Consider the following 17,048-nt stretch of genomic DNA (forward strand, 5'->3'; position numbering starts at 1 on the left):
AATGGGGACCGGGACCACCCGCGATAAGTGAATTTTCGCGAAGTAGGGATGTCCCTTCAAAAATGCTTAAAGAAACGTATAACACAGGCACAAAACCACCACCAGGCTAATATGCTGTTCATTCAGGTGTTTTATTCCACATCAGAAAGCAGGTGTTATGTTGGTGCATACAAACAAATTAAATACAGTATATATACAGTAAAAAAAACGGTAAAAAACTGCAAATGTAATAAATGTAAACTTTTATTCAGAAAACTCAGAAATTCAAAAACATCATAGCAGTCCGGATGGATCTTCCGCAGTTCTTTTGCGCGTAAGAAACATCGTTATGGGGAGTTGTGAACGTTGTTTTTTTTGGTCGGTGAAGATGCGCCTGTAAACAGCCATGAATGATGTCATCGATGCGATTGCTGAACACGACGGCCCTCACCATGTTATCGTCCATTTCTCTGGCCTTTTTTGGAGGTCTTTGGCAGCATTGAAGAGGTCCTGCAAAGTAAGGCCACCTTCGTCAGCTTCATCACCCTCGTCGTCGGCAGCAGACTCGTCTTCCTCCTCACTCGCCGACTTGGTCATTTCCTGTAGGTCCTCCTCTGTCAGTGGGTCTGAGTGCCAGTCGATGAGATTTGTAATCATCATCTGCCGTCATATCCGAGAAGCCTTCAGTCAGCACCAACCGAGCCAGCCTGACAGCCGTATCAACGGCAGAGTGATGGATTTCGTTAGTCGTGAAACCCTCATAGTCTTGAGTCATTTTCTTTGGCCACAATTTCTTCCAGCTGGAGATGAGTGTCTGTTCTCTCATGTCCTTTAGGGCATTCTGAATGTTAGTCAGACACGTGCCTATGTTTTAGTCCTTCCAATAAGATTTCATGCTGAAGGTCTCGTCGGGCTCTTCAATGGAGGAGATGAGATCCTCCATTGTCGACCTGGTGTAGAAGGCTTTGAAGGCCCTAATAACCTCCTGATCCATTGGCTGTATAAGAGAAGTGGTGTTGGGGGGGAAGGAACTCCACCTGCACCCCTTCATGGTGCAAATCAGCTGCATGACCTCCTGCACAGTCCATGAGGAGAACCACTTTTAAGGGCAGTCCCTTTTCAGCCAGGTAAAGTTTTATCTGTGGTATGAAAGAGTTAAAGAACCAATCAAGTGTGAGGGCCTTGGTGATCCATGCCTTTTTGTTGGACATCCAGTACACTGGCAGTAGGGCTTTGTTCTTGTTCTTCAATGCGCGAGGATTCAGTGACCTGTGGATCAGGTCGGGCTTCAGCATGAATCCTGCTGCATTGCCACACAAGAGCAGAGTCACTCGATCCTTGTAGGCTTTGAAAGCTGTCTTCTGAAGTTTGTCCTTGAAAAGAAATGTTCGGGACGGCATCCTCTTCCAGTAGAGTCCTATTTCATCCATGTTGAAGACTTGCTCCGGGACATAGCCATTTTCTTCTATCATTTCCGGAAACACATCCTCAACATAATGCCTCGCTGCTGCTCCGTCTGCAAAGGCTGCATCTCCATACAATGACACATTCTTAAGTCCGACTCGCCGCTTAAACCTCTCAAGCCAGTCCTTGCTGGCAGCGAAAGCCGTACGTGGTCATGAGTTAGTCTGGCTTGAGGCACCGGGCAGAGGATCACCTTCGTCGTCGCCATTGTCTTCTTCCTCGTCTTGAACGTTGTCGTCGTCGTCACCACCCTCAGGCACCATAGCATCAAACAAAGATGTAGCCCAGTGCTTCTCAAATAGTGGGGCGCGCCCCCCTGGGGGGGCGTGGTGCGATACCTGGGGGGGGGGGGGGGGTAGTGTAACCCTGGGGAACAGGATTTTATTTGGCCGTACTAGTATAAAGTGTAATTGCGCATCCACTACAGTAGCTGGCAGTGGCGCTCTCATTTATTTTTTATTTCAGGCATTGATGCACTTAAAATCTTTTCTGTTGCAGACTTAAACAAGATTTAATAAAGTTATTCTTTGTAAGTTTGACTATATTTCTTTCTTTTTTTCCTTTTCTTTAATGTTAATAAGGATAAAATGTTGTACTTATAACAATTTTATAAAATGATTTTATTTATAGTCACGGTGGGAAGTGGGGGGGGGGGGCGAATAGTTTTCTTCTTGCTAGGGGGGGCCTAACAGAAAATAATTGAGAAGCACTGATGTAGCCTTACTTCGGATTAAGTTTCCGTCCAGGCTGATTTTCTTTGCCCTACAATCACGGATCCAAATAACCAGTGCATTTTCCATTTGCATCATGGCCTTATTCTGGGTGTTCACAACCCTTTTGGCATCTTTCGTGAAAGATATTGCAGCAGTTTTGCGAACGTTCTTCTCCTCCTCCTTTATGTACTGCACCGTGGATTCATTAAGGCCACACTGTCGGGCTACGCTCGCGCAGCTATTTCCTGCTCTCAACCTGTCCAATAAACTCACTTTTTCGGTAATTGTCAACATCTTTCGCTTTTTCTTCGGCTGACTATATGCACCAAGGGTTAGAGAGCATTTGGGAGGCATCACGAAGGGCTTCACAAAACTTTTACGCTTAGCTTTAGCTTGGCGAGAAGCGTGCTGTATGCTAGCACGAGATAAGCGTGGACTGAAAATGGGCATCGGGAGAAGCTTGGGATTCCATGGTGAATGGGCCAATGGGGAGTCGAGTATTCAGTGAGCAATCAGCTTGCGTTTATGCCCGTGATGCCCCGTGATGCTTTGCGCATATGTGCATTCTTTGTGTTTGAAAATTTTGTAAAATAACTAATTCTAATTGAATATTTAGTTTCCACATCTTGTAAAATGATGTAATTTATAATTTAAATTTAATATCTTTAATTTTTTTTCCTGAAAAAAATCTGCGAATCTCTGAGTCCGCGGTGGCTGAGCCGCGAAGTAGTGAGGGAACACTGTATATGAGAAAAGGGGCCCTTGTGGATGAGTGGTTAGCGTCTCAGCTTCACAGTTCTGGGGTTGAGGGTTCGATCCCAGGTGGGTCCTCAATGTTTTTAGCTTGCAAGTTATTCCCAGGATTGCGTGGGTTTTATCCAGGTATTCCGGTTTCCTTCCACATCCCCAAAACGTGCAGGGCATGCTGGTTAAACAGTCTAAATTGCCCTTAGATATGAGTGGTTGTCTGTCTCTTTTTACGCGGCGATTGGCTGGCCACCAATTCAGGGTATCCCCTGCCTGGTGTCCGTAGTTAGCTTGGGAATATGGACCAGTTCTTCAGTTTGACCTGTTTTCTGGTAAACAATCAACATAGGCCATTAGTTAAGGCCTGGACATCTCAGGAAGTAAATGAAGATCTAGTTTAGCTAACATTCATTGTGTCATTGAAATCATCTACTGTTTTGGATATTCATTCATTTTCTGAACGGCGTTATCTTCATTAGGGTCGCGGGGGTGCTGGAGCCCATCCCAGCTGTCTCCGGGCAAGAGGCGGGGGACACCCTGAATTGGTGGCAAGCCGATCACAAGGCACAAGGAGACGAACAACCACGCACCCTCACACCCATACTAAGGGGCAATTTAGAGTGTCCAATCAGCCTACCACACATTTTTGGAATGCGGGAGGAAACCGGAGTACCCGGAGAAAACTCTTGCAGGCCTGCCCGGGGAGAACATGCAAACTCCACACAGGTGGACTGACTTAGATTTGAACCCAGGACCCCAGAGCTGTGAGATAGATGAGCTAGCCACTCGCTCCACCTGGCCGTCCTGTTTTGGATAGACACCTCAAATTCATGTCGGTGAGATGCAGTCCCTTCTTTTTGCCCAGGGAGCAAACTAACATTATCTTCCGTGCTGTTTATATACCACTGGATGCTAACATAAAAAACTGCCCACTGAACACCATCAACAATCCTACCAAGTCCTATCCAAGTGGCACGCACATCTTTGCATGAGATTTTAATCAGGCAAATCTCAAAACTGTTTGTCCAACAAGAGAGAATAAAACTCTGGATCATGTTTACTATAACAGCAAGTTTGCATACAGAGCCATACCACTTCCACACTTTGGACAGTCAGACCACCTCTCATTGTTCGTGGCCCCAGCAAACTCATCCAACAAACAAAGCCCAAAAGATTAACCATCACCTAGCCTGACTACACCCTCAAGACTGCTTTGAACAGATACAATGGGAGGCTTTCCACCATGAGAACCTGGGCTAATTCACTGACACAGGACTGCTTGGCTATGGTCACTGTGAAAAAGACAATCCAGGTGTGCCCAAACCGGAAACCGTGGATGGAAAGGTCCGATCTCTCCTTTCAGGATGCAGCCTTCAGATCTGGCAACAGAGCACACTAGAGCGCAGCTCGCACCAATCTGAAGAAAGGTATCGAGGCTGCCAAAGCGGACTACAAGCGGAAGATAAAACAACAACTCCCCAACACCCCCACCAATGTGGGAGAGCATACTGTATCTCAACAACTACAATGGCTATGTTGCGACCCCTGCGAACTCAGGTGTGGCACTGGCAGCGAAGCTAAATCACTTTTTGGCCCACTTTGAGTCCCAAGCCCAGCACTCAGTCACTCCACCTCAACCTCCAATATATTCCACACCAACCTCTGAGACAACCCCCCTCAGTGTGGAGGTAGTAGACATAAGACATGTGCAGGACTGGATGGAAAACCAGGGAAAGCACTAGAGGCATGTGCTGACCAACTGGCACCAGTATTCATTTATATTTTCAACCTGTCGCTAGAACAAACCATCATCCCCGACTGCCTTCCACCATAATCACAGTGCCCAATATTATATTAAATTACAATTTTATTTCATCCCTAATCCGGGAAAATTCCTTGGTCGCAGTAGCAAGACAGACACACAAGACATTGTAGACCTGGGTAAAAAAAAATTGGAGGAAGTCCACAAGGTGGGGACCTTCTTCAGACTGAGACTGATGTTAAATATGCAGAATCACTCTTACAAGATGATCCGCACAGTCCCTCAATAGTCTGGAGGTTTTAAAGATAATCTTCCTTCACACACGAGAACAGGACGTTTATTTCCTGTCACCCAGAAACACATAAATTGAAAAACACGTACACACAAAAATTTTGATATTAGATATTTAGATATTAATCCTCTGACATTGTCAATGCAATGAAAAACTCAATCTCTCTCATGATTAAAATTTTGAGAGTGAGCGAATCTGGCGACGAATTGTCCGTCCACAAAATGTCCGGCGATGAATTGTCCGTCCACGAAATGTCCGGCGACGAAATGTCCGGCGACGAATTGTCCGGCGACGAATTGTCCGGCGACGAATTGTCCGGCGACGAATTGTCCGGCGATGAATTGTCCGGCGACAAATTGTCCGGCGACGAAATGTCCGGCGAAGAAATTTTTGTTGGACGAACTGTCTGGCGACCAAACGTCCATTAGACGAAATGTCCGGGGACCTAAGTGTCTGTCGACCAAGTGTCCATCGACTAAGTGTCCGTTGACGAAATGTCCGGTTACGACCGGTACCGGCTGGCACTTGCGTGCCGCCATCTTGGTTGGAGTAGCAAGAACGGATACAGACACAAGAAAAAGACATTGTAGAGTTGGATAAAACTAGAACCACACGCAGGAAGCCTTCCACAAGGTGGGGAACTTCTGCAGACTGAGACCAATGTTGAAAATATGAGTCACTCTTCCAAGCGTATCCGCAGTCTTTCAGTAGTCTGGAGCTGAAGAAACAACAGTAACAGAGTATAACACCCTCAACTCCGTTTCCGGCTTAGTAAGCGCCGACAGCTCTTCTATGTTTTGGGGGAGGGATTCCACTTTCCCTTAAATAATACATGGAATGATTGGTCTCAAGCATCGCTTCTTCTCCCTGCCCTTTTGTCCAGCTCGGGATTTTCAGCGGCATCGAAGTGTTGCTCTTTCTGCTGCATATTGTTCATGGCTAGTCCCATGTGTATGACAGTGGAGGCATGGCTGAATGGTTCCAAAGTAGCCAAGCTAACAGAACAAAGAAAGTTGTAAAAAAACATTAAAGTAAAAAGTATAAAGTACAAGGTAAAGTAAAACATGAAACACAAATGAGTGGACAGAGAGAGCCACTGCCATCTTGAAAAAAAATGTGAAACTTGCAGGTGACACAACAGTAGTGGGGATGATCACATAGGGGACGAGGTGGGCTACAGATATTAGGTCCTTAGACTGAGCGAGTGATGTGCTCTAAAGAACCTGCCGCTGACCATTTCCAAAAACCCCAAAAAATCATCCTGGACATTCGACAGAACAAAGCCCCTAATGCCCCACTTTATATCAACAGCAAATGTGTGGAGACAAAATCAAGGACAGTTTCTTCTCAAGAGCTGTCACCATATTCAATTCTAGTTTTTCACCAATGATCTAATCTAGACTCAAGTAAGTACTATCACTGCACTATACGCAAAATGCCCTAACACTGCCAGAAATATATCAATAAGGAATGTTCTTAGACTACTACTTCAGTCTTAGCACTGCTAAGCATTGTTATCTTGAACTTTGATACTTGCACTAAAACACCACAGCTACCTCACGTGTTGATAACCACTTAGTAAGTCACTTTTTTTTCCTCACTGGATTTTTATCTTATATAAATCTTAGTATGACTTTATTTCCATGTGCTCTTCATGTTGAAGATTTAATTCTAATTGTACTTGTATAAGATAATAAAAGCATTCAATTCACTAATTGATAAAAACTGACATTTTCAGCGAACCGGAACTCTTTATGTCAACACTTGATAGACACTTGATTGACACAGATACCCAAACTAAAACCGAAGGAGGGTCATGCACCTGGTCAATTGCAAATCCACTTGAACCAGCAGCCCTCCAAAGTGTGGTAACTGTACGGTTTTTAACAGTTTGCTAATAAGCAGATGTAATAGAATGTGGGTGCCCAAATAGACAAAATGAAATTGTGTGTGCCTTAAAATTAAGTGATTGAATTTTTTTCTCTCAGAATTGAGTAATTCCATATTTTTTCCACGTTTTGGCAAAAACGTACTTACATTTAATGTCGACTAAAGTGTTTGGAGAATTTGCATTGGTCTTGGTGTGTGTGTTTGTGCGTGTGTGTGTTTGTGTGTGTATGCGTATGTGTTTGTGATTTGTTCACTCAGCACTGATTTCGGAGGAAGGGAAAAATCAGCAGCTGTTACAACTCGTTTATGTTTGACAAGGCTGTCGGCACCACACATAAGAAGATCCTAATAAGCCTAATGATTGTTAAAGATGTCAGATAATACGTCTGGTAGATTGCAATCGATGTAATGAGCACCCCTGTTCTACAGAATAAAATGTCGAAGTGAGTGCTTGCTCAGAACTGGTGTTTCCAAATGTTTTCCCAAGGCTAGTACACCTTACATTTTTGTAACATGTAATGCCCTAGTGTTTGTCTTCTGCAGGGGTTGCTCTCATGTTGGTGTAATTAAAGCTATGGAGGAAGCTGGGATTCCCATTGACATGGTTGGCGGGACATCTATTGGTTCATTCATTGGTGCTCTCTATGCTGAGGAAAGAAGTGCCGTCAGAACCAAGCAGAGAGCCAGAGAGTGGTCGAAAGTTAGTCTTGATAATGCTATTCAGAAATATTTGCTATAATTGTTTTGTTTTTAATGATTTAATACAATTTTGACATAACTTTACAGTGTTCATCAGCCTTAATATGTAATTCCAGGAATAATAAGTACTAGCCTGAAAAACATTTACTGGTAGGCCCTCGAAAAATGTACAGTGCCGGTCGGTAAGCCTCAGATAGTACCATGAGGATATGTTAGGAAGTGTAATGTACACTGTACACTACCTCAAAAACATTTGGTTAAACATGCAAATACTAGCCCTTGACCACTTCGGGTGCAGGTGTTTGGTCATGCTTTGTGTTTTTTTGTTTTCTGTCACTTCTACTGTTCAAAGTTTTAACTTTTTTTCTGTGTGAATGGCACTGGGTTACAGCCCTTGAAACAGCTGTAAACACCTGTTTTTAGCAGCTACCTTGCAAACACAGTCGTGCGTTCAGGGACTTCCCATAAATTGGTGCTTTATTTATTGTTCTATACTGTCTGTTTTCATACAATACCCTCAATTTTGCAGAAAAATGCAAGTTATACAATTTGTATTTCTATTTGTATACTTGTTTATCTATCACAATGGGATTATAGTTTTATTCATTTATTGGATATTGGATAACTTTATTCATCCCGTATTGGGGAAAATCATTGTGGCAGTAGCAAGATGGTAATTAGACAGAACAGCAAAGCAAAAGCACAACTAAAAGGCAAATCAAAGTAAATTAATCATTGAGAATTACCAAATCAAATCTTTAAGACATAAGAGCAGCAAAAACACAGAACGAGCAAGAGTGGACAGAGCTACCACCGCCGGCTGCCCCTTGAACGGCGCCATCTTGGTTGCGGTAGCTAAAACGGATACAGACTCAAAGAGACATTGTAAAGGTGGACAAAGACTGGATCCACACACAGGAAGCCTTTCACAAGATAGAGAACTCCTGCAGACTGTGACCGAGGTAGAAAACATGCAGAGTCGCTCTTCCAAGCTTATTTGCACAGTTGCTCAGTAGTCTGGAGCTGAAGACAACAGTAGCAGAGTAGAGCCCTTCGTCTCCGTTGCTGGTAAACGCCAACAGCTCTTCCATCTTATCCCAGGCTGGAATGGTTGGTCAGAAGCATTGCCTCTTTTGCCGGCACTTTTGTCCAGGTCTGAATCTTCGGTGGCACCGAGGTGTTGCTCCTCCTATAAAGTACAAAGTAAAATGAATGAATTAAGAAATATTAAAAGGTAATTTAAAAAAAGTTAGAAGGGCTGTAAAACACGAAAAACAAATAAGGGTAGACAGAGCTACTGCCACTGGCTTTCGCGTGGAAGTTATTTTGTTTAAGGCTCAAGCAAGGGAAATGTGAAATATCAAAGCCTAAAAAGCTGTGCAATTTCACTGTTTATCCTCTTACATCGCAGTGAAGACCAGTAGGAAAAACTATGAAAGCACATGCTTGTATTCCACTAGAGCTTCTGTGATGCCTTGAATCGTGTGGTGTAGCGCTGCATTGTATCTTGTGCCAAAATTGTTTTGCAAGATAAAAAAAATCTGTGCTTTTATTAAAATCATGAAAGCCTAGATTTTAAGCACAATGTCAATGTTTAAGTGACTTTTCTATTTCTACAGGCCATGAACTCCGTATTCAAGACAGTCCTAGACCTGACCTATCCAATCACATCCATGTTCTCTGGCTCTGCATTCAACACAAGCATCTACAAAGTTTTTCAGGATAAGCAAGCTGAGGTGATATACTGTTAAAATCACTTTCATCCATAAATATTAGTTTGTAAAAAAATAATGGACTTACAATTGCTTACAATGCAATTTGTGTCTTCAGGACTTGTGGCTTCCGTATTTTAATGTTACCACAGATATCACAGCGTCTGCCATGCGTATTCACCAGGATGGTAAGTGGGAGCTGTATTAATGACATTGACAGTTTACCTCCCTTTTTTTATCTTTGGTTTCAAACCTAAAACCTTTGGCCATTTTTCCAAATTAAGTCCAGGGCTGATTGAAGTTCTCTTTTGTGTTTAGACATCGGTACAAAAATTCCTCTCTGAAAAAAATGCTTTCAAAAGTTAAAGTATATTGTGAATATATGAGTCAGCTGTTTTGATTTTTTTTCAGGAATTTTTGTACATCTATTATTGCTAATGTGCATTGTCACTAACATTGACTGGAGGACCACTCTGTGGCCTCGCCACCCACACATCGATTACACAGAATACAGTCGTACCTCTACTTACAAAATTAATTGGTTCCAGACTTTTTTCGTAAGTTGAACATTTTGTAAGTAGAGCAGTACTTTATATTTAAATCCTCTAATTTTTTCTGCGGTCCTCACAAGACTACCAACTAAAACCTTTAAGTTTGAAATGTCCCAATTTTGTAGGGAAAAAGTAAATACACATAAAAATGAGAGAAAATTCTCATAAAATTGTTTAGTAAGCCATTAAAATGAATAATAGAATGTCCTCACAAAAGGATAACGCACGACCACTTGCCAACGAGAAATAGTCCTGAATGAGCGATGACGGGAGCTAACAGGCTAAGGAAGGTATAACAGCCTACCCACGTATTGATTGTGGGTAATGATGTTGTAGAAATTTGAGAAAGAGTGCCATTGGCTATCGGTGTTGTGTGCATGAGTATACAGTGTTCCCTCGCTTATCGCGGTTAATGGGGACCGGGACCACCCGCGATAAGTGCATTTCCGCGAAGTAGGGATTCCCCTTCAAAAATGCTTAATTTGAATTTTATTCCAATTTTTTTTTTTTTTATTATTATTTTTTTTACCCCCCTGTATACAGTAAACCATATAGAATACGGGTAGAGGGAGTGAAATTCATGTTATAACAAAAACAACTGTAAAATATGTTGTTTCAATGTAATATTTTTTTTCCCCCAAAAAATACGCGAAGCTCTGAGTCTGGGATAGCTGAACCGCGAAGTAGCGGGGCAACACTGTACTTCATTACCCAGAAAGCCCTCTTTTTGCCCATGCATGCGCGTTGTGCGTTTTCTGGTCCATGTGTAGGAGAAACTCGTCTGACTAAATCGTTCAGTGCTCATAGATATCTGTTATACACGAAAGAGATGCAGCAGAAAAAGACGGTGCGCTACAATGATAAACAGGCTTTCATGTCATGGCCACCTGGCTTTCTCGCGTCTCTAAATTTTACTCGTATCTAGGGCGAATTATTTGATCGAAATTTTCATCGTATCTCGAGCATCTTGTAGGTAGAGCTGCTCGTATGTCGAGGTACCACTGTATACTTTTTACAGCTGAAACAAAGCCTTTCCCTTTCCGTCTGACTTTTTTGTTTAATGTTTACTTGACCAGTTTCTTTCATTTCCATTTCATCTATTTTTTTTTTTTTACTAAAAACAACAACGTAAATATCAAAACAGTGCCTTGTCATTGTTTTTCAACAGCTGTATTTCACTTTGCAAATAGATAATCAATGTGCTTGTAGAGTTTGTGAAGCAGGAAAAAACGCCCAAATATTTCATCTCTTCAATGCCCTCTATTGACAGCATGTAGGATCCAGAGCATTCAATTTTAACCTTTCTCCTCTACAATGGCATCTCACCATGTTTTATTCACTCATTTTTCTTGTAGTGCATGATATAGTTTTTGATTCCAGTCACAAATCCGACAATAAATGTGTTGAAAAGTTATCATTTGGACGTCACAATTAAATGACGGAGAGTACCTAATGTGGTGTTAGGCTTCCTTTTCCTTTAGTCTTATTTACAGTATCCTTTTTCCTTTCTCATTCATTACTGTTTTCTTTTCTTGCTTGTTCTCTAACCAGGCAAAAAAATTTATTCATAAAACTTCAAATCGACTTGCTATCTAGTTACATTAGGATATGTATTATGGGTGACTTCAAGGCCTTGTCTAGGTTTTAGTACACATATAACAATGACTGAAAGCTACTGATTTTGTTTTTTTAATGTGAGGTAAAATATTTACTGGTTGATTTAGCAGTTATTTAGTTAATGACACATTGCCCCTCATTTATGCCCAAGGCAACTTACTGTTTTTTTCTTTTCACACTTTTTTCCTATTTTTCTGATGGAAATTTGATTCCCATTTGATGTTTTCCTCCATCTCAATTTCCTGACAGGTTGCGTCTGGCGGTATGTTAGAGCCAGTGCCTCCTACACCCCCTATTTACCTCCCCTCTGCGATCCCAAGGATGGCCACTTGCTTGTGGATGGTTGCTATGTAAACAATGTTCCAGGTCAGATCCTAAAACACCTGCACACTAATACTCCGGGTCCTCACTTACCTTCAAAATTACTTAACTATGGCTTTACAAATGGTTTCCTGTTCCCACCTTTTTTCTCGATCCGAACTAACTCACTCCACCCTGACCAGCAAGACTAAGTCCATTATTTGGAAGGGGGGGTATTAATTGAAGTGTTTTATTTTTAGTAGTATAATGTTGCATAGGTTAGAGTCATTAGGACACTTCCTTTTCTTCATTAGGTTTTACATTTACCTCTTTCTTGAGCAATGCTTTCTTCTCTTGATTGTAGGGGAATCATACAGTACGGTCAACTTATAGGTTTGCATCATTGTAAGGCTGGTTGTGTCCTCTTCGGCAATCAGTTCAAGGTATACCCTGCCTTTGGATTGGAATGGTTAACTTTATTCATCCCGTATTCGCTGCACTTAACTAGCTCAGCACACCCGTGATCCTAGTGAAGACAAAGTGGTTCAGAATGTGATGTCATGTTCTTGTCTGGCTACCGTGTCATTTCCTCTTTTCCAGCACCTCGTTTAGGGGAGTGAGTGGGCCGGAGCAGTACACCTGCTGTGCATTAGGCATACTTAGTTAAGGACTTAGGTCACAGGCAACGGCTGCCGGACTATTGCATTATGCATACCGCCATGTGTGCTTCACGTTCCCCCCGAGTTCTTCTCCCTTCTAATTGTTGTACAGTATCCCTTGAATATCGTGCCTTCAACTCTCGCGGCTTCACTGCATCACTGTTTTTTTTACATTTCTTTTTTAAGTTCATAAAAATGTGAAAATGCAGGCCGAAGCTACTAGGACTCAGCACTGAAGTAAAAAAAAAATTCAAAGTTTGAAAAAAATTGAAAATCCATGCTGAAACTTGTGTGCGGAAGCCACTGCTCTGTCCTCCGCTTGCTTCTATAACTCTCCACTGAAGTAAAAAATTAATTAAATATGGGTTACGCTACTTCACGATTTTGTTTATCGCGGCCATGTCAGGTCTACATTAAGCGCGATAATCAAGTGATTACTGTATTTATTTTTATACTTATTTGGCACTTTGCCGTTCTTAGTTCACTCTCCGACTATGTCATGCTGTTTTTGGTTGTAAACAAAGTTTCTCGCTCATTTGCATTCGCATTTGCATTCCTACTTCTGAGTTTGTGCTTGGATCTACTTTCAACTGCTTGCCGCGTCATAACAGAAAAGTCCAGCCAAAATGGACCCCACAGACTCAGAAAGGAGTCACTGCATGGATTGGCAGATACGATAGGAAGGCTGTCAATGAAGATGGATAGATTGACATTACCTATAGAAGGGGTGTCAAACCGGTCCTCAAAGGGCCGCAGTGCGTCCAGGTTTTCATTCTAACTGAACAAGAGGATACATTTTGCAAGTGTAATCAGTTGATTAAAATCAGGTGCTACTTATATTAGAAGACACCTCATTCGTTACCCTGTTGGCACTGGCTCTGTTGGAAGAAAGACCAGGACCCACCATGGCTCTGTGCGGAATCGATTTGATACCCCTAACCGATCCATTGGGATGGTCAACCCTCCCTAGGCACCCGACCAGTTCTTACTTTATCCAAACTACAATGAGGCATCTTTTCAGGAGTCGATCTAGCTTCACCTCAATCGTTACACGGCGCATACTGGCAATTTTTACACCAGTGCTCATTAGTTTTTGACCAGCAGCTGCTAACATTTTCTAATGATTGATCCTGGACAGTGTCTATCATGAGTCCTTGTGCAGTGACATGGGATATAGTAACTCTAGTCCCACCATCAGTCAGTTATGTGAATTTTTTTTAAGGCTGAGTTCGTCTGTCATGATCATACGGTTGGTAGCCAGGAAACTGGCACCCGGCTCCTGGATTGTTCTCAATGATGCTGGACTGTGGCGTCATACTCGTTTCGATTTGCGGTTTTGGTGACGCAGCACTGTGTGGAATTTCTCGCCGTGGACAGTGTTCCACTGTCAAGGACGAATTAGCCATTCGGGATGAGTCATCATAACTCGAGGAGTTAATCGCTTTGGCCATTTAACTGGATCGTCATCTGAGGAAGTAAGCACGAGACTGTGGAGGGGAGGTTTCCACTTGTCACGCGAGTTCTCCACGCCAGCATGGAACAGCAATTTCCGGTGCCAGCTACTGGAGCACGCCCCTTCGTGAGGATGACATTAATTATCTAGATTTTCCTCTAGACATATTAAAGAAATTGGAAACACCTCACAATGGTATGAGACTGCAACTGTCCAGAAACTTGTCACATGGAGAATTTAATCTTAGCATTTCTGCTCTAGTTAACTCATGGGTGGATTACTGTTTTTTTGACCAACGTGTTGTCGACACTCTTAAATGCCCTTTAATAAGGCTTGCTAGACCTGAAAGAGTCTTGAATCTTCATGGGGGCTTTCTGGTGGTCAAAACATCTGTTACAACTTTGCTGAAAGTTAATATATCTGGGCATCATTTTGAGGTCCGCAGTTTCCTAGTTACACCGTACAAATCAGCCAAAGTCGTGGTGGGGTCGCATGGCTAAACATGTACAACATTTTTATTGACTGGACAAAGAAACAAGTGTTAAATTGGACCACCTTTTGCTATGCACACTGTTTAAAATCTGCGACGGTGCCACCTGGTGAATTGTTTCCAACTCATGAGCCAGTTAATTTGGTTAATCTCCCATCTCAATACCACGACCTCAGTCCGGTTTTGAGTGTGGAGTGCGTTATGACCATTCATCTGCATGGTCTATATGACTGCACATTTTAGTGTTTACCCATTGCACCTTTTGAATAGCTCAAGATTATTTAAAGTAAAAAAAACCCCGATTAGGAGGCGTTACGGGACTACATTTCCTAATTGCTCACAGCCGGATGAATAGAAAAGCACTTTTATGACTCTGCTCGGGCACTTCAAGTACCTTGTGATGCCTTTTGGGTTACTAATGCACTTACAACATTTCAGATCCTCATTGGATGATATTCAGATTTTCTAGATCTTAACTGAGCACTGTCAGCATGTCTGTATGATTCTAGAACGCCTTCTTGTAAATAGATTGTTCGTAAAGGCCGTAAAATGGGAATTTATTGGTATTGTTGTTGTTACGACTCCCCCTGGTGGTAGGTCTAACCAGGGAGGCGCAACTACAACAGCAGAAAAACCCAGCCAATGAGGAGACAGACACACAAGACAATTAGCATTAAATGATAAGTTATTAACACCAAAGTCAACAGAAAACCGGGACTACGGGACAACATGAAAAAGGTTAAAAAAAACACCCACCCGCCCAAACAGGTGTTCAAATGAACACCCCAAAATACAGGAAATAAGGCCTAAGGGTGCCACTTTGAGAACTGATAGAATAATCAAATCAAAAGCCTTTATTGTCATCATACACAGCTGCGTATAACAAAATGGGTGTTGCTACCCACAACGTGTGTTTTCCGAGTCTAAAAAACATAAGTAGTAATATAAAAGTATAAAAAGTGACATCCCAGCTAGGTGAATTCTAAAATATTGCAGTCTAAGATATTGCACACCCCAAAGTTATTGCACAGAATGGGATTGTGAGTCATGCTAACGCAAGTTCAGAGTCCGGATGGATGTGGGAAAAAAATGTCCTTAAGTCTATTTGTCCGTGCTTTTTGAGACCTGTAACTTTTGACAGAGGGCAGCAGCTGGAACAGGTTGTGACCAGGGTGGTATTGGTCCCGGACAATGTTCCTGGCTCTGCTGAGGTAGCGAGGGCTGGCAATGTCATCCAGTGAGAGCGGAGAGCAGCCGATGATCTTCTGGGCAGTGTTGATCACCCTCTACATGGCCTTCCTGTCTGCTGCCGTGCCTCCAGCGTACCACACTAATGCAGTATGCCAAGATACTCTCCACAGGGGTTCTATAGAAGGTCACCAAAAGCTTAGTGTCCAAGTTGTTCGTCGTGAGTACCCTCAGGAAATAGAGTCGTTTCTGGGCCTTCTTCACCACTGCCGTGGTGCTGGTAGACCAGGAGAGCTTGTCCATGACGTGGACCCCCAGGAATTTGAAAGACAGTACGCTCTCTATGCATACTCCATGGGGTGTGGGGATGGGGCCAGAACTGTGCTGCGTTTTCAAAAGTTCAGGATAATGTCTTTAGTTTCCGTGGTGTTTAGTATGAGATTGTTCACCAAACACAATAAAGAAGGTTTGTGGACCTCATCTCTCTAAACAGACTCATCCCCCCTGAGATGAGTCCGTCCACAGTGGTGTCATCGACAAATTTGATTTGATGTTGTATGTGTACAGGGAGTACAGAAAAGGACTCAGTACACAGCCTTGAGGGTAGCCAGTGCTCAGTGTAATGGAGGAAGAGAGGTGGCGACCAAGTCTAACAGTTTTTGGACGGTTGGTTAAAAAGTTCTTAATCCAGTAGCAGATGGAAGAAGAAAGCCCAAGTTGGGAGAGCTGGTCAGCCAGAATGTCCTGTATTTTAGTGTTGAAAGCTGAGCTATGGTCAATGAAAAGTATCCTGCCATAGTTCCCCTGGAGCTCCAGGTGGCTCAGTGTTGTGTGTAGATCTACGGCGATGTCGTTCTAAATTGACCTATTTGCTCCATAGGCAAACTGGTGAGGGTCAACTGAGGGAGGGATTGTATCCCTGATATGGCGCGCGACCAATTTTTCAAAGCATTTCATGATCACAGGCGTAAGTGCAACAGGCCTATAATCATTCGGGCTGTCAATGGTTGTTTTTTTAGGGACAGGGATAATCGAGGCAGATTCCAGGCAGGATGGGATTATGGATTGTTGCAGGGAACAATTGAAGAGCTTTGTGAAAACACCTGTCAGCTCAGGCTTTGGGGTACTCTGTCAGGGCCAGCAGTCTTCCTCGTGTTTACAGTCCGCAGTACCTGTTCACTTCTTGTTCCTGAAGCTCCAGTGTACTGCTGCAGGGTGGTGGTGGATGTGTTGAGACTGGGTCTGATTTGTCAATCTCAAAGCGGCAAAGAAACGGTTCAGTTCCTCTGATAGTGAGGCATCTGTGTTAACAGACACATTGTCAATGTAATTGGTAATTTTGTCGTATTCCCTGCCACATCTTTGGGTTATTTCCTGTGAATTGGTCCTCAATTTTCCTTGTATATGCTGCCATGGCCTTTTTAATGCCTCTCTTCAGCTCTGCTCTGGCAGCGCTGTATTGTACCTTGTCCCCTTCCCTGAAGGCGGTGTTACGGCATTTGATTAGTGCCTGTGTCTCACTGGTCATCCAG

The 17,048-nt window shown here is 42.8% G+C and overlaps 1 protein-coding gene across 1 annotated transcript in view; it reads left to right on the forward strand.

Annotated features, from left to right (window-relative positions):
• The window catches only part of pnpla6 (patatin-like phospholipase domain containing 6), a 111,219-nt gene that overhangs the window by 66,778 nt on the left and 27,393 nt on the right, over nt 1–17,048 (forward strand). The window contains exons 29-32 of the mRNA XM_077718293.1: nt 7,391–7,547; nt 9,166–9,282; nt 9,377–9,446; nt 11,676–11,792. Of these exons, the coding sequence (XP_077574419.1) occupies nt 7,391–7,547; nt 9,166–9,282; nt 9,377–9,446; nt 11,676–11,792 (461 nt within the window). The remainder of the gene's footprint in view (nt 1–7,390; nt 7,548–9,165; nt 9,283–9,376; nt 9,447–11,675; nt 11,793–17,048) is intronic.

Source organism: Stigmatopora nigra, chromosome 6 (genome assembly GCF_051989575.1).
Source record: "Stigmatopora nigra isolate UIUO_SnigA chromosome 6, RoL_Snig_1.1, whole genome shotgun sequence".
Taxonomy (NCBI): Eukaryota; Metazoa; Chordata; class Actinopteri; order Syngnathiformes; family Syngnathidae; genus Stigmatopora; species Stigmatopora nigra.